Source organism: Mirounga angustirostris, unplaced genomic scaffold (assembly GCF_029215605.1).
Source record: "Mirounga angustirostris isolate CCGP_5_RB_7025 unplaced genomic scaffold, mMirAng1.0.hap1 SCAF_5, whole genome shotgun sequence".
NCBI classification, from domain to species: Eukaryota; Metazoa; Chordata; class Mammalia; order Carnivora; family Phocidae; genus Mirounga; species Mirounga angustirostris.
The window spans coordinates 58,388,275-58,415,963 of record NW_026991713.1 but is presented as its reverse complement, the minus strand read 5'-3'; the positions used below and the strand labels follow the sequence as shown (position 1 = coordinate 58,415,963).

At 50.1% G+C, this 27,689-nt stretch overlaps 5 protein-coding genes across 12 annotated transcripts in view; 2 read left to right on the top strand and 3 right to left on the bottom strand.

Moving 5' to 3' along the window:
- SARNP (SAP domain containing ribonucleoprotein) overlaps positions 1–2,642 on the bottom strand; it is a 53,715-nt gene extending 51,073 nt beyond the window's left edge. Inside the window, exon 1 of the mRNA XM_045873247.3 lies at positions 2,369–2,642. Within this exon, the coding sequence (XP_045729203.1) occupies positions 2,369–2,404 (36 nt within the window). The 5' untranslated portion in view covers positions 2,405–2,642. The remainder of the gene's footprint in view (positions 1–2,368) is intronic.
- Positions 2,643–2,695: 53 nt separating this feature from the next.
- On the top strand, positions 2,696–5,191 carry ORMDL2 (ORMDL sphingolipid biosynthesis regulator 2). Of its 3 annotated transcripts, none has more exons than XM_045873248.2 (4): positions 2,696–2,818; positions 3,649–3,823; positions 3,989–4,140; positions 4,716–5,191. In XM_045873248.2, the coding sequence occupies exons 1-4, from the start codon at positions 2,733–2,735 to the stop codon at positions 4,849–4,851; spliced, it is 549 nt and encodes a 182-aa protein (XP_045729204.1). In that variant the 5' UTR covers positions 2,696–2,732; the 3' UTR covers positions 4,852–5,191. The 3 variants fall into 3 exon arrangements, with proteins under 3 accessions (XP_045729204.1, XP_054362994.1, XP_064447198.1); XM_054507019.2 differs by having other exon boundaries at positions 2,715–2,819; positions 3,642–3,823; XM_064591128.1 differs by having other exon boundaries at positions 2,730–2,818; positions 3,520–3,823.
- Positions 5,192–5,585: 394 nt separating this feature from the next.
- DNAJC14 (DnaJ heat shock protein family (Hsp40) member C14) lies at positions 5,586–13,245 on the bottom strand. Its single transcript, XM_045873246.3, has 7 exons — positions 12,342–13,245; positions 10,429–11,897; positions 7,690–7,796; positions 7,361–7,480; positions 6,803–6,963; positions 6,618–6,720; positions 5,586–6,384 (listed from the first exon to the last, which is right to left on the bottom strand). Exons 2-7 carry the CDS (start codon positions 11,839–11,841, stop codon positions 6,174–6,176), a joined length of 2,115 nt encoding a protein of 704 aa, XP_045729202.1. The 5' UTR covers positions 11,842–11,897; positions 12,342–13,245; the 3' UTR covers positions 5,586–6,173.
- A 420-nt stretch (positions 13,246–13,665) lies between these two features.
- Positions 13,666–18,157, top strand: LOC123843655 (transmembrane protein 198-like). Of its 4 annotated transcripts, none has more exons than XM_045873243.2 (5): positions 13,667–13,890; positions 14,905–15,164; positions 15,753–16,334; positions 16,780–16,940; positions 17,063–18,157. In XM_045873243.2, the coding sequence occupies exons 2-5, from the start codon at positions 14,990–14,992 to the stop codon at positions 17,198–17,200; spliced, it is 1,056 nt and encodes a 351-aa protein (XP_045729199.1). In that variant the 5' UTR covers positions 13,667–13,890; positions 14,905–14,989; the 3' UTR covers positions 17,201–18,157. The 4 variants fall into 4 exon arrangements, with proteins under 4 accessions (XP_045729201.1, XP_045729199.1, XP_045729200.1 ...); XM_045873244.3 differs by having other exon boundaries at positions 13,669–13,890; positions 16,783–16,940; XM_045873245.2 differs by lacking the exon at positions 14,905–15,164 and having other exon boundaries at positions 13,666–13,890.
- A 304-nt stretch (positions 18,158–18,461) lies between these two features.
- On the bottom strand, positions 18,462–24,169 carry MMP19 (matrix metallopeptidase 19). 3 transcript variants are annotated; one of them, XM_045873240.3, is made up of 9 exons: positions 23,991–24,169; positions 23,600–23,685; positions 22,354–22,484; positions 21,902–22,117; positions 21,175–21,420; positions 20,583–20,708; positions 19,790–19,954; positions 19,508–19,635; positions 18,462–19,340 (listed from the first exon to the last, which is right to left on the bottom strand). In XM_045873240.3, exons 1-9 carry the CDS (start codon positions 24,078–24,080, stop codon positions 18,885–18,887), a joined length of 1,644 nt encoding a protein of 547 aa, XP_045729196.1. In that variant the 5' UTR covers positions 24,081–24,169; the 3' UTR covers positions 18,462–18,884. The 3 variants fall into 3 exon arrangements, with proteins under 3 accessions (XP_045729196.1, XP_045729197.1, XP_045729198.1); XM_045873241.3 differs by having other exon boundaries at positions 21,902–22,048; XM_045873242.3 differs by lacking the exon at positions 21,902–22,117.
- Between the last annotated feature and the right edge of the window lie 3,520 nt (positions 24,170–27,689).

Sequence of the window (27,689 nt, the reverse complement as noted above, 5' to 3'; positions counted from 1 at the left end):
CAAACATTAACTGTCCTGGAAGTCAGAATTAAAGGCACAGGTTCTTAACCAGAGGTCCACGGACTCCTCAGGGCTGCAATGTAGTTTTATGAAGCCCCTCAAATCGCATGCAAAGTGTATGTACATGCCTTTTTCTGGGGAGAGGGTTCATACCTTTCATCAGAGTTTCAAAGATATCTGTGACCTCCAAAAGGTTAAGAAGTGCTCTAGAGAAAAAGCAAAGACAAGCAAATGTGATTAAAAGAGTGAATCCTTTTCAGGGGCACCTGGGTGGCTCAGCTGGATAAGTGTCCAACTCTTGATTTCGGCTCAGGTCACAATCTCAGGGTCATGAGACTGAGCCCCATGTCCGGTTCCCCGCTTGGTCGGGAGTCTGCTTAAGACTCCATCTCCCTCTCCCTCTGCTCCTCCCCCTGCTCATGCTCTCTCCCTCCCTCTCTCTAAAAATAAATAAATCCTTAAAAAAAAAAAAAAAGAGCGAATCCTTTTCAGGCTGTCAGGAGGGCCTCATATTCTCTCAGACTATAATACCTGAAATCAGGTCAGAGGACATTATCCTATCAAAATCAAATTTAATATAGACCCGACAATTACAGATTTTATGGAAAGAATCACTCCATAAACCAACACAAAATCCATAAAGGCAAGTCACAAAACTAGTGACTTACTCCAGGGATTTGAAAAGTGGAATTAATAGAAAGAAAATACTAAAACTTTTATTCATATTTCCTTTGTATCTCCATTCACTCAAGCGTTGGTGGTATAGTGGTGAGCTTAGCTGCCTTCCATTTAGTCAAAACTTTCTTTTCAGGGTGCCTGGGTGGCTCAGTCGTTTAAGTGTCTGACTCTTGATTTCGGCTCAGGTCATGATCTCAGGGTTATAAGATTGAGCCTGGCATCAGGCTCTGTGTTCCGCTGGGAGTCTGCTCGTCCCTCTCCCTCTGCTCCTCCCCCTGCTCGCACTCTCTCTCTGTCAAATAAATAAATGACAATTTTTTTGGTATGTTTTATAACATACATGATGGTATGGCAGAACAGAATTTATTTAAGTAAGCAGACATATAACAGAGGTGATTACTCAATCTTTTTTACTTGTTGCATTACGAGACCACTGATATAATCTACAGATTTCAGTGCTACCAACAGTAACTCCAGGATACACGAAAACCCACTAGAACAGTTTAGAATCCATGGGTGAGAAATCAAATTTCACAGAAAGGCTAATTGGTGTCATCCAGCATGTGTCCTCCCTACCCTCATTCTCTTTACTCCTTTTTAAAAGCTCATCAAGCTTTAAAGGATCAGTTTTCAGCTTTGGTTAAATCAGCCTGGTTTGTCCAAGATTCCCAGGATGATGTGATCAAAACATCTGATGGGAAAAACTACTTGTGAAACTACAAATGGACAACTAATCAAGATATTCTAATTCACGCTAAAATAAACTACTCTTTTCTTCTAGGAAACTAATAATCTCAATGTCAGGAAGCTACCAAGACTCCCAAAAGATACAACTTGCAACAGCCCTGTGATTGAGAGTGTCACCCAGTGGTGACACCAAGAGATGCAGGGTCCATCCACGAATTGAAATGGGAAGAGATAAACCTAACCTCGGAACTGCTCTTCCAAAATATTACAGCTACGAGTGAGTTGTCTTTCTAGTGGTAAGGGGTAAGGGTAGGGGGTAAGGCTGGCGGGCCGAGAACCGCGTGAGAGAATCCGAAAAACTTTTAAATCTGAGGTATCTGTGCCTTTACTAACCCTTAAGGTCTCCGAAATCCCCGGCTTCTAAGGAGAGGCCTGGCTTCTAAGGAGAGGCCTCTCCTCAGGTTTCAAAGTTAGCTCCGAGGGCGTAACCCCACCTACTAAAAGGAGTGGAAGCATTCTCTGGATCCTGTTTGAAACGCGAACAGATATCAATACACAAAGCTGCCATCATCTGCTAACGGGAATCCCAGCTTTGGAAAACAGACTGGAAAGCACCGACCCAGGAAAGAAAAAGGGGTTCTGGCTCCAGCATGGGGCAAAGAGGAGGGGACCACTGACGTAATGCAGCTCTGACGAGAAATGAAAAGGGAGTATAACAGGTTGAAAGCACTTGCACACCCCGTGGGGAAATGACGGATGATACAACGATGAAGAGCCGAAATAACACAGATACTGTGTTATCCCATATCTCCGTACGGAGAAATGGGAAATTAGGGAAGGCGTAGTGGGGAAGAAGGGAGGCACAAAAGAAAAGAACTACGGCGGGAGCCAGAAAACGAAGTGGAAAAGCCTGCAAGATGAACATGCAGTAAAAGGCGCAAGCCACCCGGCAGAATTCAGTCCCCAGAAAAGTCTAATTCAGCCTTTCCCCGCCTCACGGTACCTTCAGTTTATGGAGCTCCACCGTCTCCGCCGCCATCTTGTTACCCCTCCAGTCCACTAGGCCCCCACCCGCTGCCTCCGCTTCCAGGAGCTCCCGCCTAGGCGCAGATAACCACGGCCGACCAATCGCTGTCACTCTTACTCCCACCTCACACTATCAAATCCCCCCATTAGTCAATAGCGGACGTCGCTCTCACTCCTCCAGGCAGCTTTCCCCACCTCTCTCAAAAGGTGGGACAGGGAAAGGGGCGGGTTCTGAACGTCCCGACGGCGGAAATGGCGACCAATTGCGCGTCCCCGTTGCAAACTGCCAACCAATGGGTGGCGGCAGCGCTGATTCTGTTCCACGAATAGGGAGAGCGCAGATGGGCGAGGACAGCTGCTTCCTGGAGACCACAGGTGTGGAAGCGAACGCCGCGCTTCGAGTCGGACGGGCTTCTGAAGCCAGCAGGTACGGGGTGCCAGGACACTGGAAAATGGGGCTGAGGAAAAGTGGTGCGAGGCGAAAGGTGGTGGAGGGCGGGGGGAGTTAGAGCGTCGGCAAGTTAAATACCGAGAGGAGCTCTGAAGAGAGCCCTGAGGATAGCCGGTGAACGACAAACGACAGGGAAACTGGGAGGAGCATGGGGCGGGTTCAATACTAGGGTTTAGGGAATTTTAGGTAAAGACGGGCCAGCAAGATCTGCTTCTCAAGTAGGCATCAACAAGCACGATTTTAAAGGGCCAAGTTCAGACGATCAAAGCCGCTCCTGGAATCGGGGATAGGGCTCCGTCTCTCGAGATGCTAAGCTCAGGTCCCTTCCTAGCTCAATCCAAAAGCCACTGGGTAAATACCTGGCAGCGCCCTTCGCTTGAGAAATAGATTGGGATGCGGCCTGCTTACATGCCAAGTGGATGAGAGACAGGACGGGCAAGCCCCAGAGGAAGAGGTGGGGATTAGCAGTTTCGTCCCCTCTGTCCTTATTAGTGGTTCCTTGGTTTCCCTGCTGCCCAAAGTCCCTGCCCCAAGACTAGGCTTACCCCTTCAGGTTACAGTTGAAGTCTAAGGATCAGAGTAAAGATTACCAATAATGTCTCTAAGAGTAGAGAGGACTCGTCTTGCCTTTTAAGTTTTCTTTCCTAAGTCTTCAGTTTTTCCTTTGTGCACAACAGGGAAGTTCTTTTATTCCCAATAGAGTTCAGGGGATTTGGGCTATTCAGGAGACAACTTGGGGGAACAAATTCAAAAAGAGGTTGAGAGGAAATTGAGTTGGACTCCTGCCTGATCCCCCACGGCGGTAGGATGAACGTGGGGGTGGCACACAGCGAAGTAAACCCCAACACTCGAGTGATGAATAGCCGGGGCATCTGGCTGGCCTACATCATCTTGGTAGGACTGCTGCATGTGGTTCTACTCAGCATCCCCTTCTTCAGCATTCCTGTTGTCTGGACCCTGACCAACGTCATCCATAACTTGGTGAGCACTAAACCACACCCTTATACCGAACCCAGGCCTTTCCCAACCAAAAACAAAATCACTGATTATTTGGGGATTTATGTCTTCCTTTTGGGATCTCAGCATAATTCTTGGGCTGAAGGACTACTTTCTGCCTCCTCACACTGCCCCCTTCCCTCCTCCCAGGCTATGTATGTCTTCTTACATACAGTGAAAGGGACACCCTTTGAGACCCCTGACCAAGGAAAGGCTCGGCTACTGACACACTGGGAACAGATGGACTACGGGCTCCAATTTACCTCTTCCCGCAAATTCCTCAACATCTCTCCTATCGTACTGTGAGTCCGGGGGGAGATATGGGAAATGCTCCAAGTGTCAAGGAAAAACCCCCACAGGGAAGCTTTAAAAAAGCAGACTACTCACTTAGACCCTTTGAAGATATTATGGCATGGTCTAAATCTAGGGAGAGCAATAAAAAGTAGAAGATAGTAATCAAGCATTCCTTGCTGCCCCTTTGGTGTTAGGGGAATGGAGAAAGGACTGAGAAAACACCCAAGCAAAACCAAATGGTTTTACACTTCCAAAGGAAGAGAATAAAGCAGAACTGATATAAATCTGTGAAAACTAACTATGGGGAATGGAAGCAAAGGGACTCTAACAATCATATAGACTTCAGCTGTCATTTGCCACGTCATTAACAATTAAAAAACACTCTAACTTATAAATCTCTAGCTAAAGGTGCTGATTATCTTCCCAACCCCAAAATACTGTTAATTTAACTGGAATATTTTCAGATATTCTAGGACTACATGCAATAAAACCGGTGATTTCAAATAGAAGAGAAAGTCACTGCAAAGTCATAAATATGGATAGGGAAGGCCAACTTCACTTAACCCATTTCTTCTCTCCCCAGCTACCTCCTGGCCAGCTTCTACACCAAATACGATGCTGCTCACTTCCTCATCAACACAGCCTCATTGCTCAGCGTACTGCTGCCTAAGTTACCCCAATTCCATGGGGTTCGTCTCTTTGGCATCAACAAATACTGAGGGATGGGGCTGGGGTAACACTGGACCAAAGGACTTAACATCCTTTCCTTCTCCATATTGTCTTCTGTGTCTTGAAAGCCCGAGAACTATATAACCTTTCACAAACTCCCAGGAAAAAAACAGATCAGAAAATGGGGCTCCCTGGGCCCAGCCCTGCTAAGAGCAGATTTCTTTGAATCAGGAAAGGTGGAAAAGATAAGGGCCAAATCACTCTCCCTCGCAGCAGGAAGCCATGTTTGAGCAGTTTGGTGATTAAGTTTTTCCAGATCTTCCACCTGCACCACCTTCCAGCTCTGTTTTGCTATGTATTTTCCTTATAATAAAGATAATTTTTTTTTCAGATATGGCTACAGTTTGGTCAGCAGGAAGGGTAGGGAGATGTCCTCATAAGGCTGAGGAAGAAACAGGGAATAGCAACTTACTGTATAAAACTTCTCTAAGATATTTTTTTGTCCCCTCTCCCTTGGTCCAGTAGGAGGTGCCCTTCACTCAGCTAACACTTAGTAGGGAAAGAATTCTCAAGTGAGAAAAAGGGCAAAGAAGAGAGGGAAGATACAGGTTGCCAGTTATATATTTATAGAAAGATAATCCCCTGGCTTTAAATAGATATGTACATACAAATATGAACAAACTTAAAAAAATACAAACCCTTGGATCATAAGGGGGCTTCTGGGAGCCCCTTAATCCTTCCCCCTCACCCAAGGGCAGAGGGCATGAGTCTGCTTTTTTAAAAATTATTAGTTTTGGCCATCCCTGCAGCAACAAGCATGAAGTTGAGTGATTACCCACAAGGTGAATGTCAGGAAAAATTCAAAGTTCCCACTCTCTGAACTCTATGTATAATCTCCTATAATTAGAGCTACATGCTTTCTTGTTCTCTTTTAACTAGTATGTTGGGGTAAAGGAGGGGGCTCCCTCCTGAAATAGGTCATGAAATTATAAGATAGACTCGTAGTTTAAAAAGGGGGGGGAAGTGTCATCTGCTCTAGAAGCAAAAGACAAAGGCATACAGACCCCAGGGAAATACCAGTTCACACACTACCGTGGGAGATACTGTCCAGCCCAGGTCTGGGCTCTAGGTTCTTTGCTCTAGCCACCCCCTATTTCTTTGGTATTGTCAGAAGACAAGATTCAGTTCCTAGGTGCTGGTGGAGGAGGGAGAGTGGTTCCGGGGCTTCCTACAAGTACTGAGTGAACAATTTGGGCTTAAAATTTTCCCTTTTTTAAATATTTAAAAATAAATAAGTCAAAAACTCCATCCTGTGCTATACACAGCCCTTTTGACTCCCTGACATTGATCTGAGGAAAGAAGAGAAGGGGTGTCAACGTTGGAAGGGCCTCCTCACTTTCTTCCGCCGCTTCGGTTTGGCTTCTCCCTTGGGTACTGTGCTGTTGGGCTTAGAGGCTGCAGTGGCCCCAGGGCTAGGCTGAGGAGCTGCAAAGAAGTTCCCATTGGACATCTGGCCTGGGGGTACTTGAAAGATCCGGCTCAAGAAATCCTGAAGGTCAGCAGGAGGGGCATCTGGGGTTGCTCTGACAGGAAAACAGAAGACATTATGAGGCAAGAGCTATTAAGAGTTATATGGTTACATGTGTTACCTGTTTATACCTAAGTTAAAGATACACTGGAAAAAAAAAAAAGATATACTGAGCCAGCTGCCAAACTTCTTAAGGGTAAGACATCTAGGTGTCCTAAGCAGCATGTCATCTGAAATCATATTCCGAACTACACTAGTGGGTAGATTATTGGAAGAATTAACACCTACCTCTGCCGCCCACTTGTGCCTGGAATCCGAGAACCAAATGAGATGTGATAGGGGACTCTGTGGGTATCTGGGGAGATTCCCACACGCTGGCATCCAGCCCACTCTACAAGCATGAGAAATAATTAGCCAAAACATCAAAGTTTTGAGCCTACATGAGCCAATATTTCTAGAGAACAGAAGTATACCTGTGATGTCATACACCTTTCCATCCATCAGTGCAAAATAGGTGATCTTGAGGCCCAACATGCTTGACTCTGCCCAAAAGTCTCCTTCCTCAGCAGGATGCAGCCTATTACACTCAGCACAGTATCTGGCACTCTTAGGTTCCCGGTCCATTTCAAACCTCCTACAACCCAACAAAAGGATAGTTCCTTTTAATTTGTCAAGCCTACGATATTGTTATAGTATCATCATTATAATCGCCTCTCGGCCTTTTGGCTAAGATCAAGCATTAGTATTATTATTGACAAATATGGCTAAAATATCTAAAATTATCTCCACTCAGTTGTTACATATGTCTACAAACACCCATACCCTCAACCTTCTCTCTCAAAAGTAAAAGTAATACTTTTTTCTCACTACAAATTCAAATCCCCAATCTCTTGACACTATGGCAAAAGTAGAAACCTCAGGGTCTTTTTACTCATCAGCTGTATCCCCCAACTACCAGTAATACTCACAAGGAAGTCTTTGGCTACCCAATGCCTAAGCTGTGGCTGTCCCATCCCTGCCCTATTTCATACCTATGCTTTCCCTGGCATCGGCTGCACATCATAGTATTCATTGCCTCTTTGAGATCATCCTGCAGCTTGGACAGAAACTCATTCACTGAACGGCTCAGCTCATTCTCTGCCATTCGTTTCCTAAGAGAAAAAAGCCTTTGTAAATCAGAAGGTATTGAGCAGGGGACAAAGGGAGATGAATCTTTTAGCCTCTTGAGGCCCCAGGCCAGCTAGAAAGATAAGCAACCCCAGTTCTCTCCGCCTGAGAGAGCCTCATCCACAAGTCCAGGGAGCTCTACTATGAAGATTACTCGTTTATCCCACCTGACAATTTCCCATTTCCAACTTACATTTCATATTCCTTCCGCCTTTCAGGGTTGCTGACAATGTCCCAAGCTGCCCGCAAAACCTTGAAGGCCTCCTCTGCCCGGGGATGATGATTTTTGTCAGGATGAACCTACCAAGACAAAAGATTTCATCACAAATCCATTCCAACCCTCTCCCCAACTTAGGTCAAAATACCCTCATTATCAGGATGCCTGGGTGGTTCTGTGGGTTAAGCATCTGATTCTTGATCTCAGGGTTGTGAGTTCAAGCCTGGCGTTGGGCTCCACCTTGGGCTACACACTGGGCGTGGAACCTAATTAAAAAAATAATAACAACCCTCATATCAAAGGGTTCTCTTTCACCACCCTTTTAGAGAATCAATACAGCTTAATGACTAATTGCTCTGGCTCTGCAGCCAGATACGGGATCAAGTTATCTCTGTCACTATTAACTATATGACCTAGAATATTATATCTATCATGGATTACTGGGAGAATACTCACAACATATATAGTACAGGATTTGGCAGTAGAGTGATCCACCATCTCAGTGTGCCTGGGACTGTCCCAGTTTTGGCACTGAAAGTTCATGTCTCAAGAAACCCTCAATCCTAGGCAAACAGGGATGGTTGGTCACCCTACCTGGTACATGCATACTAAGCCCTCACATTTTAACTCACTGTCAATCATAAAGTAAGAGTTCCAAAGATATATCCTCAAACTCATTCTAACTAGAAAATTCTCATATGTCCTTCCTACAATGGTTTGCCTTTCTGTCCCAGAAATGAAATAGCATATTGTGATCCTCACAGGCTTTTTATCCACCTTTCAGCCTTTTCTCGAAGACAAATAGTATCCTCACCTCCTACAGCTTCCTGATTGTTCCCATCCTCCTTTTCCGAAAGTGCAGAATAAAGCTAGTCTCCTGATGATGCCAAATAAATAGAATGCTGTTAAATCTCCACGTACCCATGCTTATAGGACAGCCTTTTAGTCCTGGTCACTCTGAGGCTTAATAAGGGCAGTGAGAGTTTCTGTAAAAGCAGCCCACAGACAGTGGCCCAGAACAAGGGAATACTTTGAGGGGTAGGGCAGGTGTGTTTAGGATCAGGGAACTTTATCTCTACTCCAAGAAAGCAAGCTGAAAATGAGAATTTTTCTAAGAATGCTATTCCCCAAGAGAGGATGTCTGCTAAAAGACATGAAAGTGAGAAAAACACTCTACTGCTAGTAACAATCTGAGTGTAAACTATCATTCCCCACTCTTAAGAATATCCCAGTCTAGGGGCGCCTGGGTGGCTCAGTCATTAAAGGTCTGCCTTCGGCTCAGGTCATGATCCCAGGGTCCTGGGGATCGAGCCCCGCATTGGGCTCCCTGCTTGGCGGGAAGCCTGCTTCTCCCTCTCCCACTCCCCCTGCTTGTGGTCCCTCTCTCGCTCTCTGTCAAAAAATAAAATAAAATCTTAAAAAAAAAGGATATCCCAGTCTATCCACTAAGGGGCATGCATTTCCCACCAAACTAATTTAGTCCTCTGCTAAGTTACAGGCCTGGTACCTTACTGTGTCTTGAACGGTTAATGGACACCTTGGTTACCCATTCCTCTTTGTTGTCATGCAGTCCTTGAGGTAATTTACACACCGTGATAATTTTACCAGTCCAGTTCCATACAAACAGGCCTCCGATGGAATTTACACACATTACTTACAGTCATAATATAGTTTTACTTACAGAAAAAGCCGTAATAATATCTAAAAATATCAAATTAGTATCTAGTAATAGCAATTTACATGCTTGTATTAAACCATTTCTCTCAAGCAAATGGGGCATCACAACTGCCACCTGTACCACCCGCCCCTTTATCAATAAAAGCAACTATATCATGGGGCGCCTGGCTGGCTCAGTCAATAGGGCAATGGGACTCTTGATCTCAGGGTTGTGGGTTTGAGCCCCACATCAGGTATAGAGATTACTTAAAAATGAAATCTTAAAAAGAAAAACAACAAAAACCGTATGTTCATGTATGACCTACAGATGCACATGCCTCTCTATGGTTTATGTTCCACTCTCTTTCCCTTTTCCACTCTAGATTGCTGGTCTTGAAATACTTTGTTTTCTTTCACATGCACTCCCTGAATCTTCCCACACTAAGTCCACACTTGGCTCTCTGGGATAGATCGTTGGATTTCACCCTGTTCAAAAACCCTCATTTGTTCAGGGTAGAAAATTGACAGGCTTTCTGATTAGGCCTCTTCTCCACCCTAGTTAGAGGGACTTCACCTGGATATTCCAGGGTGAGTGGTCCAACATTGATAGACCAGGTTCATTTCTTTTCATTAAGAATCTCATGACAAGGGGCACCTGGGTGGCTCAGTCGGTTAAGCATCTGCCTTCAGCTCAGGTCATGATCCAGGGGTTCTGGGACCAAGCCCCTGCATCCTGGCTCCCTGCTCAGCGGGGAGTCTGCGTCTCTCTCTTGCCCCCCCCCACTCCCTCCCCACCTCATGCACTCTCTCTAGTGCTCTCTCAAATAAATAAATCTTTTTTTAAAAAAAAAAATCTCATGACAAAAAGCTTAAAATGAAGGGAAAGTCAGATCCCATAGTAGAGGGGAAAAAGTCTTTATGACTATTTCCTAAGAATTAATGTTACTCCAGCTTCAAGTTGACTTTTTACTCTGCCTTCTCTTTATCATACTCTCCCTAAAATTGGAATAGAAAATACGAGCACAAAAGAGGAACATGAAACACAGGAAAGGTACTCACCATCACTGCCAGCTGCCTATAGGCCTTCTTCAGTTCAACATCAGATGCTGTGACTTCAACCCCCAACACATGGAAAGGGTTTAGCTCATCCTCAGGAACCCCAGCCATGGTCAAGAGTCGAGCCACTTCCTCCTCAGGCTGGCAGTAGCGACCACCTGCTACAGGTGCATTCCCCTGCCTGTTAGTCCTTGGCTTGACCCAAGGCAACTCCAGCCAGCCCCACTGAAACATTTTTACCAACTGCTGCCATGGCCTGCTATCTCTCAGCAAAATCAGGCAATGCTGCAAGGTGGGAAAATCTAGCCAAGAAAAGAGCCAAGTGGCTTTACCCCTCCAGCCTAACCGGTCACCCAGTCCCACCAGAAACCGCCAGCCCAACTGTAGACAGCCCAACAAGAGGGCCAGAGCCAGAAGCAGCAAAGCACCCAGTAGCCTAAGAAAACGGGTGAACAGCCCTGCCCCACAGTAACATCCTTGGCTCAGAAATTGGAACATCACCTGGGCCCAGCCCCCCAGCCGCCCTGCCCAGACTCCCAGCCAGACTCGAAAAAGGTCCAAATCACTGCCTTTCAGCTGCCTGCATGCATAGATGAGATGGCCACAAGCTTCCACGTACTCTCCCACCAATACCAGCAGTTCAATCAGCCACCAGAAGCCTGCCTGTCCAAGCTGACACAGTTCCTCTGCTCCCCATAATCCCAGGCCTCTGCGCTTATCTGCCTGACTTCTTTTCCGGCCCAGCCGATGTCGGCCAGGGGACCTGGGATCTCTGCGTCCACCCTCCCGAGTATCCTCCTTGGCCGGGATGCGGTGTCGCTGTCGCCGGGGTGGCGGTTTCTTCGCACTGGGCACACGTGAAAAATCCCTGGGGAACTTAAGAGGTTCCTCATCATCATATTCCTCTTCCAACTCTTCATCTTCCCCCAAAACTGGAGAGGTACAATGGTGGCAAAAGTTGCTAGAAGAGCTATCTCCTCCCTCAGAGTAAGGCCCTTCAGGGATTCCAGGGGTTCCCTGGCAGTTGCAAGCAGATGGAATGGAAAGAAAAGAAGGGTTCCCATCCTCCTGGTACCCAGCCTCATTCTCTCTTGAGAGTTCCTGGTCCACTCCTGACTCTTCTTCTGAAGATGCCTCACTCTGGTCAGGGTCCTCTCCATCCCTAGGGGGTCCTGGACCCCTTGGGGGGCCATGGCTTGGATCCGACCAGTGGGCTGGGTTTGGGGGCTGTGTGTACTTAGGACTAGAGTGCTCTGTGAGGCAGCGGGTACCATTAGGAGCAGGCCCCGCTGAGTCCCTGAGTCCTGAGAATGAAAGTATTTCAGGGTCCACAGAGGATCCTAAAGTCCTGAAGGAGGCACCACCACTGTGGTGGGCTCCACACAACCCTCCTTCTCCGGGGTACTTCTGGGCCATGACCCCGGGGCTTCCTGAGGATTTTAGGTCACAGCCATCATGATGAGTCCTGATGCCTGTAACAAAGGTATCAAGGTGGGGATGATCAGGATTGAACCAAGAGAGGGGTTAAATAACCTTAAACTGGGGATATAATTAATGCACCCATCTCCCTTGTTTTCTCAAAATTTTCTGGGGCGTTCGTTATCCCTACCAATAAGCCAATACTACATTAACCACAACCGTGCTCCCCCCCTCAAAAATCCCCTTAGTTTTTCTTCTTTCCCCAGAAAGCTATAATCCAGAATCAGGGAAATAGAGAGGTACCGCAAAGGGTGTGGCCTGGGGTTCACTCTTGGGTAAAAAAGGAAAGACGACCGGAAAGGGGGGCCGCAGGCTTCCAGAAAAGGGTGGGGACCGTGCGGCTCTTAAAGAAAACCTGGGGGGCGGAGCTTAGGGTTGCCCCTGAGAAAGACATCCAGGAAACCTTGGGCTAGGTAGAGGGGGCGAAGGTAACGTACCGGAAGAGCGGCGGTAACTCCTCCCCCTCGAGCAGCTGGGCCTAGGGCCAGGGGGAGCTACGAGAGCAGCTCCCCCGGCTCCGCCTCCCGCTCACGCTCTGCTTCCGCCTTCCGTCCCCGCCGTGGCCGCCGACCTACGCCTACTTCCACTTCCGGGGTCACCCGGGAAGAGACGGGAAGGAAACGAAAAAGCCGTTGGCGGAGGCGCGAGCCAGTCGAGCAAGCTCTGTGTCAAATCGGAGGAGGCGGTCCTGAGGAAGCACTGGCTGGCCCCGCCCCTTAAAGGGCTCTCTGCTGCCACCCTCCGGGTCCTGGAGTGATACCCCCGAGGCTGCACCGCTGGTGGGCGCTGCAGCAGTGCCTGCGGACGGGGGACAGATTTTTCAGGGTTCCTCTGGCCGTATTCGTAGGCTTTGCCGAGACTGGGAGATGGAGGACAGCCACCGAGCCACAGTCTGTTTCCCTTGCAGACAAAACCAGGGAGCGTAGAAGAGCCACCACCCCGAGCCTTTCCCAGCTGCCTGTAGCGAGGACAGAGGTCCTTTTGTATCATGCGGAGGTGGAGCAGAGGGGAGGACGCCCCGGGCCCGCCCCCGCCCTGGCCTCCATGCACTGCCCGTTCTTTCCCAGCAATCCTCGGCCTCCCCAGGGCCTGACCCAGCTGGCGAACTGCCCGGTGTAACTGCAGCTCCCACGGCCCGGATCCGCCCCTCGGGACGCAGCTCCAAGCACCGTCAACGGAGCGGCTCTGGGCGACTAGGAGCGTAGCTCCGCTGGGCTCAGGACCCGAGCGGAGTGCCCAAAACCCCTGCGCTCATCTACATGCTGTTTTGCGTCTCATTTGCATACCGAGCTGCACTCGGTCGACGTCGACACGCGCTCCCGCCCCCACGCAGACCCGGCTTGGGTCCCCTCCTCTGCACGCGCCTCTGCCGTTAGTCCCCCTTCCAGACCCCGTCTTGCTCCGCAAGTTTTTCCGCCCTTGAGCCCCTCGCTGGCTCCCCTAGTCCTGTAAAAGCCCCTTCCCCGGGTCCCTGATCTCGACCACCGGGTTCTCCAGAAGACAATACTCCAATTCTCTGGGAAGTGGAAGAAACCAAGCGGGGCTAGGGGGGCGCTGGGACCCCAGTTGGGGCTTTGAGAGCTTCTAGTTGTCGAGTCTTCGCCTAAGTATTCAGAGACCTTTCCCCAGACTTCTTGCGGTGTCCCCAAAACCGTTCCCTGCTATGGTCGGGGGGTCTCTGGTCCCAGCTTAGAGCAGTGGCCAAACTGGGTCCCCCCCACACATAGGGAAAAGAGTTGGAGGGGCCCGCCCCGTGATGTCACCCTCCACACACCCTGTCCCCTTCCTCCACCCCCCAGGCTGGTTGCATTTAGCTCACGGGGCTTGGGCTTCGACTTGGAAGAGTTTAGGGGGCAACGAACAGAGTGGCCCTGGGGGTGCCCACGCCCGACAGCCGCCCCGACGCCTAGGACCTCCGGGCAAAGATGCAGCAGGGGGGTTAGGGAAGCACTTCTACCCCCGCCTCTCCTGAGCCCTGGCAGGGTGGTGAGTAGTTAACACTTCTTCCCCAATCTGTCCTTGTTTAGAGTCCCTAGACTTCCAAGCGGATTGAAGAGAGGAGCCCCAAGGATTCCCCACGCCAACACTCTAGCTTGTTAGGACCTTGATGTCCAAAAGAAGACAGATGAAAGCCCCTGCATCCATCCTACCCCACTCCCACAGTGCCCCCAATGCCAGCCCCGCCTTGGTGTTTTCCTTTCAGGAGCTGAATTCAAATCCCACTGGCAGCCCTGTAACCCTTGGGCAAGGGAGGGGTAGGAAAAGTCCCACCAATGTCCTGAGAGGAGGAGCAAGAGGCTACCAGGATGTGAGATGTCTGTGGGCAAGGTGCCTGCTTAGTCCAAGAGGGACCATGGGAATTGGACTGTGGCCTGATGCACCTTCCCCCAACAACTCCATCTCCACATGAAACTGAGGCTTCAGAACCTTGACAAAGTGTGGGGACTGTCTCTACTTGATTCCTTGTCCCAAACTTTTGGTGTCTGTTTCTTTTCTCCCCTCTTCCTTCCCTGGGGTTGGAGCAGCTGTCCAGAGACCCCACCATGACTCATTCTCTCCTCTTTCTCCTCCTCCCCCCTCAATTAACCCCACCTTTCCCAGTCCAGTGAGGCAGTATTGAGTCCCAACTGCAGATGGGGCAAGATTTCTTTTTAGCTGGAACAAGCTGCTGGGCCTTTAGCGCCCAGTCCCACTAATGTCCCTGGGCCCCTCCTTCCACTGACTTAGGACTTCCTACTCTTCCCAACCACCCTGGAAAGCTAGGGAGCAGATAAAGTGTCATAACTTTATAAGATTTTAGTTTAAGTTTTACTTAATGTCCTTGTTTCCGAGGGTAGTAAAAAGACAGCTGGCTCCCCTTGACCCAATCCTGTAGATTTTTTCAGTTACCCCAGCAAGGCCATGCTCCCTCCTGAAATTGGCCTTTCTTCATAAGAAGTAGAGGTACAGAATCCTCAAGATTCATGGGCACCTGAGTTCCTGCCCCCTACCCCCTTGCAGGTTTCCCAACCCCCTCAAGATATTCATGGATGGATGAGAGGAGCTGACACTGACCTTCCCCTCTGGGATCACCTTTTCTTCGGCCATGGAGGAAGCCTTGTTGCCCCTGGCCATGACCTCTGACCCCAGGCCCTTTAATCAACAACTCCCAGAGCCTCCAGACCCAAGATGTGTCTTGGAACCCCAGGACAATCCTGAACTGGCACCCGCCCTGGTGTGTGCTCTTTGTTGCTGCTTTGGAATCATCTACTGCTGCTTCGGTGAGGGCAGGGCCAGGATTCTGGGGGGCAGCTGCCCAAAACTGTCACCCTCAAGGATGATGCCAACTTTCTCCTTTGCTCCTGGGCCACCTCTACTCCTCTATCAGGGATGCCTACCTTCATGCTGCTCTTGCCAGCTCATCTTGCCCCCGCCCCATATCCATGCCCTCTAGCTCTGACCCCTGGCAACTCTCACTTGCCTCTCCCTTCCCTCCTACCTCAAAACTCCATTCCCACATTATCCTCCATGTTTAAGCCTTCTTCAACCCTTCCCCAATAACCTAAATCAGCCTGTGCTGACTTCTTCCCATCTACCATCCCTGGAAGTACTACACCTTTTTTTCCATATTTACTCCACACAGTGTATCCATCTTACCTCCTGATTTTTCCTCCCACCCCCTCACAGTTTTTGAAAGGTCCCTGCCTTCCCTGAGATGACCCCTTTCTGCCCCTTGCCTTGAGGTCCCTGGGCTGCTGCTCCTGTCTTCTGCTCCTCTGGTTAGCCACTCCTCTCCCTTCTAATTCATCAGAGCCATCCCTGTAGATGTCCCCTTTCTGTCTCTCAGTGCCTCCTGCCTCCTTTCCCAGGCTACCGCTGCTTCAGGGCAGTAATGTTTCTCTCGGGCCTGCTGTCAGGAGCTCTGGTGATCTTCCTGCTGTGCCACAAGGAGCGAGTGCTAGAGACACAGCTGAGCCTGGAGGTGAGCGCGGGCATTGCGCTGGGCATCGGACTCCTCTGTGGCCTGGTCACCATGTTGGTTCGCAGCGTTGGGCTCTTCCTGACTGGTCTCCTGCTAGGCCTAACCCTGGGTGCCGGGGCCCTGCTGGGCACAGAGCCCATCTACCAACCACCTTCAGCCTGGGTGCCGGCTGGGGGGCTGGTGGGGCTGGCACTGCTGGGAGCCCTGCTCACGCTTCGGTGGCCACGTCCGTTCACAGTTCTAGGCACAGCCCTGCTGGGTGCTGCGGTGCTGGTGGCCTGTGCTGACTACTTCCTAGAGGGGCTGGCACTGGGCAGTCGGCTGGGCCAACGCTTGCAGGCACTTCCAGCCTTGCCTCCTCTCTGCTGGTATAGCTGGGTCTTGCTGGGCACCTGGCCAGCCCTGGGGGCCCTTGGGGCCCTAGCCCAGTGGAAGCTCATGGATGAGGAACATGGAGGCCACGCCAATGGTGAGTTAGTGCCATGGTACAGAAGCAGCCAACCTGTGCCTTCTCGTGTCCCCAGTTCCCAAACTTGACGGGGTGCGGGGGGGGGGGAGAATTATACTTAGGGGTGGCGGTGTCTAAGGTGAATAAGGCAGGGCACTGAAAGGAAGTTAGAGCTGGAGGAGCCAACGGTCTGGGTAAGAATGAGGAAAAATTGTCAGAGGAGCAGAAGCAGGGAGGAGTTAGTTACTGGGGATTGTTATGGAAGGAAAGGAAGGTCTCAGGGAAGTCCAGGAGGAAAGTGTAGGAGGATTCCAAAGAGTTTCTATTAGAATAACCAGGGGGGAAATGAGGTTTGAGAGAGACAGAACAGGGAGATCAAATGGGTTTCTCTAGAGGGTGAGGGTGTTTGGGGGTGGGATTCAAGGTCTAAAGAGGCCTCCCTGAGTCCGTACGGCCCCCTCCCAAGCAGTGGTCTTGAGCCACCAGCGAAGGCATCTTCAGCTCCTTCGGATCCGTCAGCAAGAGGCCAAGTGGCACCGGACATCCCCTGGGGTGGGGCTCTGTGAAGGCAGCTACCGGCGCCAGCTTCCCCCCAACGCCCGGAGCCCTGCTGATAGTCTGGCTCCCGTGAGTGAGGGGAGGGGCACACTTGGGGATGGGGCAGAGGGCATATGGGGATGGTCACAGTAGGAGGTGGGGGCTCTGACCCAGGCCCTTCCTTCAGCCCTCTCTGCCCTGTGCCTCTCCAGAGTTATCTCCAGAGCCTTCGAGAGCGCCAGCTGGGACCAGGCACCCAGGCCACAGCCCCCCACACCGTCCTGGATCTGGATTCTGACTGTGGTTCCACTGTACCCCTCACCACACCTTCTGGTTCCACCCAGACCTGAGCCTAAACCTCCACTGATGCTTCCACCCCTAGCAAGGGCCTTGGAACACCAAGTGTGCAGGACCTGAGCCCACAGGGCCCTCACACAAACTTCCCCACCTCTCTCATTGGGGATAGAATCTGTATTCCAACCCAGACCAGCCCTGTAGGGATATGTTTCAGGGACAGATAAAGGGGAATCTTGTGGGGAGGGGAGAATGGAAGTATGAGTACCCACCTCTGTCCAATAACAGAGGTGCCCTGGCCCCTAAAGTAACTGACTTCCGAATTCCCTCCCAACCAAGGAGGGCCCTTACCCAAAAAGCCTTTTATATACTTGCCTCAGTGTGCCTCACAATGGTAAAATAGGGGTTTTTGTTGTAGGACCTACAGAAAACCAGGAAGCTCCCCAAAGCACTCAATAGCTATTTGATGGGGAGAAGGGCACAGAGGAGCTCTAAGATCACCTAATCCCTACACCTCTCATTAGCAGGTGGTTGGCTCCTGGTTAGCCTTTCCTCCTGGGTCCCATAGGCTCAAGTCCCCTTCTCCTACCTCAGTTGAGAGTACTGTCCTCCATGGTGCTTCCCTTTCTCTCCTTAATGTGGGGAAGACCACAGGGCAATGCGTAGCGCAGAACCTGCCTCCCCCCAAAGCTGTCTACTTGCTCCAAGGAGAGACCATTTGCCCACATGCCAGAGTCTTGCCCTTTTGCCCAGAGTAGCCCGGTCTTCATGGCTGCATGGGAGACAAGTGCCTTCTCTGCTTCTCACTGTAGGTGATGCTAATCTCCTTAACTAGAACTTTGTCCCAGCCACCAACCCATTCTAACTCCCTCCTCTGATTCTCCTGCTCAGAGTCTGTTCCCTGGTTCCCCAGACAGCATGAAGGAAGATATCTTCCTCTCCTGGTCAACAAAGCTATGATGGGAGGGAGGAAGAACACGGAGCATGTGAATAAAATGGCATTGAACACTGAACCGGGGAGTCCAGCCCCTGCTGTTGCTGCTCTTTTCTTTCTCTGCACCCCCAAACAGCGAGACTGACAAGTCCTCTGGTCCCCTAAAGATCTGATACGGCTATCCTTATCAGACTGGACGACCGGACTCAGCTACACACACACACAGCCAGAGGAAGAGCTGTTCAGTCCTCTCTAATGAGCATGGAGTTAGCCTTTATTAAGCACAAATGTGCCAGACATTGTGCCCTGCACTTCACAAACAGTATTTCATTTAATGCAGAAACCCTGCAGGATTGGTATTGACCTTATTTTGCAGATGGGGAATCTGAGGCTCATGAGGTTAATTAACTTGCCCAAAGTCATAAGCAAGTAAGTGTGATTCTTAAAGGGTTCCAAAGCACTTGCTCATTTTACTGGCCATGCCATTTTCTTGCACTTTATCTAGGAAGAACAGGACCCAGGCATTTAGCTTCCCAGCTGCTGCCACCCGTCAGCCAAGGGCCTGAGTGACGCCTTCCTTCTACCACTGTCTTCCAGAGAGTAGATAACACAGTTCGAAGTGTTATCTAGGGTGGAGAAGAAATGTATAGAGTTGGGAGCTGACTCAGAGTTAGGGAGTCACTGCCCAGGAGGGCAAGAGCACAGAGGAGTGGTGGCTGGAGCTGGGACATTTAGAGACCTGAGGTCTATGGTTCATGCCCTTGCTGCAGTCTGACAGCCTAGTGAGGCAACATTTGATTCACGCCTTAGGCCTCTGGGAGGGTGACATTACCAGGGAATGAAAGGATGGGGGAGCCTGTGGCTGAGGGGGTAATGTCCACAATGGGGTCTCCGGGTGGGTGGTCAGTGTTCAAGGTGGTATCTATGGCTGAGTAAGTGGTGTCCACAGTTGTTCCTGTGGCAGAGTGGTCAGTGCCTGTGGCTGAAGGAGTGGCAACTCCACCTGACAGAGTAGGGTCTGAGGTCTGGGGATGACAGTGCATCCAATTGCGGGCGGTATCTCTGGGATAGCCTTTCTCTACCCGAAGCTGCCTGTTGAGGCGCCAGTATTGTTTACCCTTGAAGAAGTAGACATGACCATCCCGCCAACTCATAGCAGCGGAGGGCTGGTTTGGCACCCCCGTAAACAACCCTTTGATTGGTTTAGGGTAGTGGCTGAAGTCAGTTCGGGCCAGCTCATCCCACTGCCAGTACCCGGAGCCCTAGGAGTAGGGTGGGTAGGGAGAAGAAGAGGATAAGGAGAGAGCTCAAAGATCCCCAGATCTACCCCCAGCTGCAAATGATCTATCTTCGAGAGCAAGTCTGCTTCTCAGTGTGAGGTAGCCCACCCCTCCTAAGAAGGGATTTGCCCTTGCTTTGAACTTTATACCTTAAAGAGGAACACCTTTTGGTTGAAAGGCCAATAGAGAGCTGCATCCAGGTTGGGTTCTACCCTATTCAGCTTCTTGGGGAAGCCAGGAGACATCTTGAAATTAATATAGCGCCACACCTTGTTTCCTGAGAGCAGATAAGGAAAGAACAAGTTACCTCTGTCTTGAGGTGATAGCTTTTGGTTCTCCCATTCCACCCTTCCAGAAACTTCTCATCTCTCCCTCCCTTCTTTAATGGTACGCCCTCCTCAGGTAACACACTGTAAACCAGTCCCTTTTACCCTTAAAGAAGTGAATCCATTGTGTTCGAGGAGAGTAGACAGCAGCGTCTAGGTTTCCTGGGAGCCCCTCCCAAAGGGCAGACACTTGGAACAAGGGACCCAGCCCTGAATCGGTCACCGTCCACACGTAGTTTCCCTTAAAGGCATAAGTCTTCCCTCGGGGCCCTGAGGCAAAAGTGTGAACAAGTCAAAAAGACATGGGTCAAATAAAGACTGATGGGCACCTCAGACAGGCTGATAATCTGCCCTCCTCCCACAGGCTGGGTCCTCAAAACTTCATTCAACTTTAATTTAAAAAGAGAATTAAGGTGGAGAAGGAAGACTCCATGTTCAGCTTCTTCATTATTCAGATTCACTCAATGAAACAAAAGCCCTGCTCTGAGCACTCTAATTCACTCAATGAAACAAAAGCCCTGCAGATAGCTGCTCCCCTTTGGGGACCTCACCTCCCATTCCAAGTAGCTTCCAAGTTGTCCTTTCATGCAGGTATAATACCGTCTCTAATGGACATTCCAGCAAATAGAGTTTTCTTCATCTTGCTATATTACCAGATATGTTTTGGTGGCCCTTATAGGGAGGCAACTGAGGTAAATGCCCACCTAACCCATCTTTAATTTGGCTCTGAAGCCTCCCTCCCCATGCCACATGGCTTCTCCCATGGCCACTAACCCCTGCCTGGTATCTAACCTCTGTTGCTCATGCTGAGGTCCCATGTCATTCCCATTTGTCCAAGTCTCAAAGTCAGCGGGCTGCGGCCACCGACTGACTATAGCCTGGAGGGGAAGGGCCTCACCCAGCATCACGGCATCCAGTTCACCACTGCAGGGGTCTGGCATGGGACTGGGCTCTGTGGGCACATGTGGTAGAGTGGGGAGCTCCATCTCTTCTTCCTCATCCTCTATCTCTGGGGTCTTCTTACCTGCAAGGTCACAAAATGCTGCTCAAGGAGAGAACTCATAGCACCTGGCCTCCCCACTCTTCTATAAGTTTGGCTCAGAGGCCCCATAGAAAGGGGAAAAGAGAATCTTAGAGAATTTCGCTTGGTGGGAGGCAAGATCGTATCGATATTGACAGGAGACACGTTTCAGTTTTGAGAGGCACCAGAAAGGGGGAAGGAAGTTTGTGAAATATTCATTCTTCTTCATCCCCAAGAACGGGTAAGAGGGGAGAGAGGCCTGGAAGGAAGAGCAGACATGGAATGTCAGAAAAACAGCTCCTGAAAATGAAGAAGCCTGGATAACTGGGTAGGAGGAAGAGAAAGAAGCCAAGTCATTTCCTGCCATGGGGTTAGACCTGTCTCTTCAAGCCTGAAGAGATGCTGGTCACACTGACACTCATGATCACTAGGGGTCATGACTAGCCATAACCTGAGGGAAAAGACTAACCGTAGAGAGCCTGAATCCCTGCCACATCATCTGGGTGCAGCTTGAAGTGGGGCCGGTAGCCAGCATAGACAGGGGCCATGAGGGCCTGGGTATATCGAGAGTGCCCAAGCCCCAGGGCATGGCCCAGTTCGTGGGCTGCAATGATGCGCAGGTTCACCCCCCGGTAAGTCCTCTCACTCCAGAGCTCATCTTCATCAAAGTGCACACTGCCCAGCTCTGGGATGTCGGCATGGGCCAGGACCTTCCCTGGACAAAGACAAAGGTAGACAGGAAGGAGGTCAGAGTCTCCTAGGCTAGAGCATCCCCTGCCTGTTATAAACCCCAATTTCTCCATTCCCTTAAGTTTCCATCTATATTCAGTCTCTCAGATGCCTCTCTCTCAATTTTCACCTCCCCTTTTCACCACCCAGTTCTCTCTGCTTTGCCCATCCCTCTGTCTCTGTACTTCCCAACCACTCTCTTCTCTCTGGCCCAGTCCTCTGAGGGGTGTCTTGAGCAGGGGAACTTAAACCAAAGACTAAGGCATAAGCTTCAAAGAGGAGGCTTGATAAGACCCCAGGGAGGTGACCAGCAGCTCCCCAAGAGGAGATTAGAAGGTGGTTAGAGAGTGTAGGGTGCAATTGGGCACAGGAGGCTGCTTGAACATTAAGGTTCCAAAGCCACTGGCTCAAGGGGACAGAGATAATCTCAAACATCTGTGAGGTGGGAGCCAAGAGCTGGTGCCTACCAGGCCCATCAAAGGAATTGGAGCAGTATGGGCTCTGGCGGCCATGGAAAGAGAGGCGGATGTCAGCCCAGCCAGCCTGCACCTCCTGGAAGGTCAGGGGGGCCACATTGCTCCAGTACTGGAAGGCTTGAAGCAGGGCAGCCCGGGCTGTGTGGGGAGGGAGGGTGGAAGGCAGGTTCAAGATGCGGAAGGTCAGGTGCTTCTTTCTCCAGCGGCCTGGTTATTGGATCAGAAAATAGATTAGAAACAGAGATCTTCTGCCAAACCCAGAGAGCTCCCCTGAGTCTAGGCATTCACTCAACATAGCTATGTGTCCAGGCAGGTGATGATCAGCTAATCACCAGGTGATCATCCATTCAACTCTGAGCTGGATCAGGCTGTCCCAATGTCACCTGTAATCCAGACCCATGCCACAGCCTCCTTTCCCTCCCTTTCCCAGTCTCAGGCCTCACCCAACAGGAGGTATTTAAGGGTCTTCTGGTTGAAGGGGTCCTCCAGGCCACAACGGGGCTGCCTCATGCGGGCCCTTGTGGCATCATCCAGCTGACCTGAGACTGGCAGCTCAGATGCTTCCTGAAAAGTTCTGAAAAGAGGGAGAAGGATGGGCCCAACAGGGCAGGGGAATCTGGAATGACTGGAAACTGGGGATAGCTCTTTGGCCCCCTTCTGCCCACGGTGGTAGCTGAGAATGGCACAGAATCTCTGAAGCTGATGGGATCACTCTAGTATCCAGTCTTCATAATTAGGACTTTCTCTTCTGTTCTGCAGAAATAGCAATACTCCAGCTTCACCTGCCCATCTTCAGTCTCTTATTTGTGTACAGTTTCCCTCAGGTGTAGCCTTCTTCCCCTGCTGCAATCTCTAACCTTCTCCTGCTCTGGGAAAGTGTCCTGCCCCCTGCTCTGGAGACTCTCCCATCACTGGTTCCACCTGAGGGCCTGTCTTCCCTCGGCCTTCTCCTGGCTAGACCCCCCTCCCAGCCCAGCCTGCTCCGGGGCAATTTCATCGCTCCGGTACTGCAGGCACGGTGGCTTTTCAAGGGACTGTGAACATATCTGAGAGCAGAAAGAAAAACTATCCATTAGATCCAAAATAGGAAAAGAAAACTTCAAAATAGAAATAAATGCTGAATTAGGGGCGCCTGGGTGGCTCAGTTGGTTAAGCATCTGCCTTCGGCTCAGGTCATGATCCCGGGGTCCTGGGATCGAGCCCCGCGTCGGGCTCCCTGCTCCGCGGGAAGTCTGCTTCTCCCTCTCCCACTCCCCCTGCTTGTGTTCCCCCTCTCTCTGTGTCTCTCTCTGTCAAATAAATAAATCTTAAAAAAAAAAAAAGAAAGGAATGCCGAATTAGATGTCTACAAAAAGCAACATCATGCCAACAACTCAACTCCATATGAACTCAACTCATAGTTTTACATGTAAATTATACTTCGTGTGGGATGTCGCTAATAGTATATTGGATACAATGTGGAATGGAGCCTCCAAAGGGATGCTCGGGGCCTAGGAAGATCCAATGACTGCTCCTCATCTTTGAATCCCCATCTCACTCCATGCCCCACCCCCCTAAGAGTGATAGCAACCCATTCCCTAGATCCCTGACATGGATTGGTGTCAGGCAGAAGTGGGCCTGAGGAGAGGAAGAAATGAGAAGGGAAAAGATGACCTTGCAAACTTGACCCTTAAGGCTCTGACCTCTCACCTCAGAGCCTCCATGATATCTTCTGGCCTGAAGTCATCAGGTCCTTCTAGAGGCTTCTGTAGGTACCCATATTGCAACAGGTAATCCTATGATGGGGATCACGGTACAAAATAAGAAAGGGAGTGAATCTCAGGGTAAAGCTTCTCAGTGACCTAACAGACCCATGAGGATAGGATGGGGACAGACGTGGAAGGACTAAAGGAGAGGCATCTTAGGGAAGGGGCTCAGCTGGAACAAAGGCAAGGAGTGGGGGACAGGCAGGAGTAGATCATGGAGCAGAGGAAGGATGGGAAAGGTAGGTTGAAGGTCAGGAGGGAGGCTTGGACGGGTCTGTAGCGCAGTGCCCCAATCCCTTCCTGGGTCTGGGTCCCTCCTTCCTCGGGACACTCACCACTGCTGTCTCTTTCCCTGCAGGCCCCAGGGCCCGGCCTGAGACTGTCATAGGGTATAGGAAGCCCAGCCACAGCCACTGCCAGTTCATGGTCCCACCAGGCAGGAACTCCAGAAGCTGTCTGTGCCCTCTGCCCTGAGACTTCTGGGAGCCTGGGGGAGCAGGGCTTGGGGGGGGGGGGGGCGGGGGCCGCTCCTGCCTCCAGTTCTTCCCACTTTCCAATCTCCGGCCCTCTTTATAAAACTTCAGAGGAGGGGAATTGGGAGGAGTGGCAGTGGGAGGCGACTCAGCCCAGAGATATGTTGCAATTCACCATTAACCCCTGCCTTGCCACAGAGCTTCTGGCAAGAAGAGCCCCAACCCATTCCCACAGAGTCCTCTCCTGGAGATGGGAAGACTTTTCATGCTGTCCTGGGGGTGGCATCCTGGCAGGAGGAGATGCAGAATCTCTGCAGACTGGGATAGGGACCATGGCTATCCCCTAGAGTTGGACATTCCTGTGCCCCAGGAATCCTGGGGCAGCAAACCCCTCATCTTCAAACTTCATGGGTCCCTGTCTGCTCTAGGATAGGAAAAAAAAATAAAAGTGAAGTGGTAAGAAGCAGCTTAGGTGCTCAGGTTTCAGGTGAAGAAATCAGAGATGAGGTCTCAGTTTCTTTGTACTGAAGACCAATTAGGGATTTCTTGAAGCCTACTTGTGTGTGCTTTAACAAAAAGTCATTATTTCAAGCATTTAATGAGCCCATAATGTTGGGGTGGGGATGGGGGTTAACAAGGGCACAAAGAAGCAAAGGGTCAAAGCTTGCCCACAGGGAGATGGCAGATAGGGCGAGGCTGATCCAAGTATCCGGAATGAGGGGAACCAGGATGCCAGGCCAGAGGTGCCCCATCCTAAGGATCATGGGGCCGTGGGGAGGTTCTCCACGAAGGCAGGTTTTGAGCCGGACTGTGAAGGCTGGCTGAGAAGTGGCTGGAGTAAAAGAGCACTGAGGGACAGGGACCGTGCAGGCCTTGAGTAAAAGTGCAGAGCTGAGCCAAACTGCTGCGCTCAGTGAGTAGTTTCCAGGGTCTGGACTACTTCATTCCCTGCTGAGTCCCTAGTACCTAGCTCTGGCCAGCTCAGTGCTTCAGGAGGTGCTTCATGAATCTTTGTCACACAAATAACTGGGGTGGGAGAGTGGTTAGGAGCCAGAGCTGAGAGAGGGTCTTGAGTGCTCTTTAAAGAAGAAATGACAAACTTCCATTTTAAAACATCTACTTTGTGTTGGGTGATTTATCAATGATCTCATTTAATTCTCACAACCCTCCTAGGACAGAGGAATTATTCTGGTCTTTCGGTTTGTTTTTTGTTTTTGCCATTTTTTTGGCCATTTTTTTTTATAAGAGGAAATGGAGACCCAGAGAGGGAACTTGACTAAGCACATAAAGCTCCCAATTGATCTGGCTATATTCAAATCCCTCTGCTGACTCCATAACCCAACATAACCCATACTCTTTCCATGCACCACCCTGATGACTCAAAGAATTTTGTTCTTCAAGTGTTTAGGAGCCACTAAAGGTTCCACTCTCGTTTTGCATCACACATTTGCATATCCTTCAAATGCACAGGGAAGTAGGGATAGGACTGGGAGAAGGGGTTACTGAACTCATGTTCTCAGTAGGACCCCAATGCTGAGCCCTTCCCCACATGCTAGGCTGTAAGGCTGGCAGGCTTTACAGGGGGAACCCTTCATGCTCCAGGGTCGAGGTGGGGGATACTCCTGACTCATACTGTTGCCCTTGATGATGCTGAGCCCTTGACCCACCCAGCCCTGAACTGGGTAACAATCAGGTGACTAAGTCCTAAATGGCCAGTGACAGGCAAGGAAGGACAGAGAGCTTCTGACCGAGAAGTGACAAAGGCCATGAATGAGGCCATCACCAAGGCTGACGTCCCCAGGAAATGACGGAGTTTAGGAACTAGCTCTCACTCAGCCCCCTGCAAGGTTCTTTCGCAACCTTGCCCTTCTCCCCCTCTTTCCACCCTCCACCCCTCACTCCCTCTTTTTTTGAGAACAGGACATGGTCCAATTGAAAATTATAATTTTTTTCTGATTAAAGTTTTCTGTTGGCCACCTTGGCTGGCTCCATCGGTTAAGCATCTGCCTTCGGCTCAGGTCATGATCCCAGGGTCCTGGGATCGAGTCCCACGTCGTCCGGCTCCCCTAAGCAGGAGCCCGCTTCTCCCTCTCCCTCTGCCACTCTCCCTGCTTGTGCTCTTTCATGCTCTCTCTCTGTCAAATAAATAAACAATATCTTTTTAAATAAATAAATAAAGTTTTCTCTTTTTCCTGAATAAAAGTTATCCTTTGCTCGTTGTAGTAAATTTGGAAAATACCAAAATAAACAAGGAAGACCATGAATACCACCAGTAAATGCTACCCAGAAGAGAACCACTAGTAACATTTTGACCCATTTCCTTGCAGCTCTGTGGCTGTGAGTTCAGCTCCAGCTCTGCCTGCCCAGACTCAGCCCCTGGAGATGGGCTGGGATGGAAGAGAAAGCGATAAGAAGTAGTAAAAAAAAATAATAATAATAATAATGCCGGAGGAACAGGAGCTGAGGGTGGTGGGGAGAGAGGAGGATACAGACAGGGAGGATGTGAGGGAAAGAAGTAAGATGGGGCGCCTGGGTGGCTCAGTTGGTTAAGCGACTGCCTTCAGCTCAGGTCATGATCCCAGGGTCCTGGGATCGAGTCCCGCGTCGGGCTCCCTGCTCTGCGGGGAGCCTGCTTCTCCCTCTCCAACTCCCCCTGCTTGTGTTCCCTCTCTCGCTGTGTCTCTCTCTGTCAAATAAATAAATAAAATTAAAAAAAAAAAGTAAGATGAATGTGATAGCTGATTACTCCCTCCCGTTAGGCACCTCCCATGAGGAAAAAAAAAAAAAGCAGGGAGGACACTTAAGAACATGTGACAGTGTGTGAGTAAGAAATTATTACGAAAGGTGGGCACTTGCCCTGGCATGGAACCACATTCCAGATACAAAGGAGCCAGGAGAGAATAGAGTAAAATAGTAAAAGCTGCCGAGTAGTTTACCTCATCTACCTCTCAACAAGCAAGCTGGTATTACCACCTTATTACCGAAAAGGAAACTGAATCTCTAATAGGTTGCTTCAGGTCACACAGCTGGGAAGCAGTTGAGCCTCGGGCTCAAGCTGTGATGATCTTTGCAGCCTCCCGAGAGTTTCCGCAGGCACCCAGACCAAAGCCCCTAGAGCCAGGAGCTGCAGGCGGGCACGTGTGTAAGGACCTATGACTAACCGGTCCCCTAGTGACATCGTGGCCACCCCTTCCACCAGCCCCCACCCCCTGAGCCAGGCTGACCCAGCTCTTTTTCCCTCTTAATTTGTTATCTCTCACTGGGGGAGATATGGGGATGTGTGCAAAGGGTTAGGATATGTGCTCTGCCTGCCCCAAAAAGAGAACTTGATTCGGAGGGAAAGAGCTGCGTTCTTCAGCTTGCTTGCTCCCTTCCTGCAAACTAGTTTCCCTCCCTGTCCATAGAATGTGGCAGAAGAAATGTGTACAGAAATATTTGTAATTAAAATATTTTAAACTGTAACAGGACGAAGTAGGGTAGATTCTGAGAGTATTTTCTTTCTTTTTTTTTTTTTGAAGATTTTATTTATTTATTTGAGAGAGAGAGAATGAGAGAGAGCAC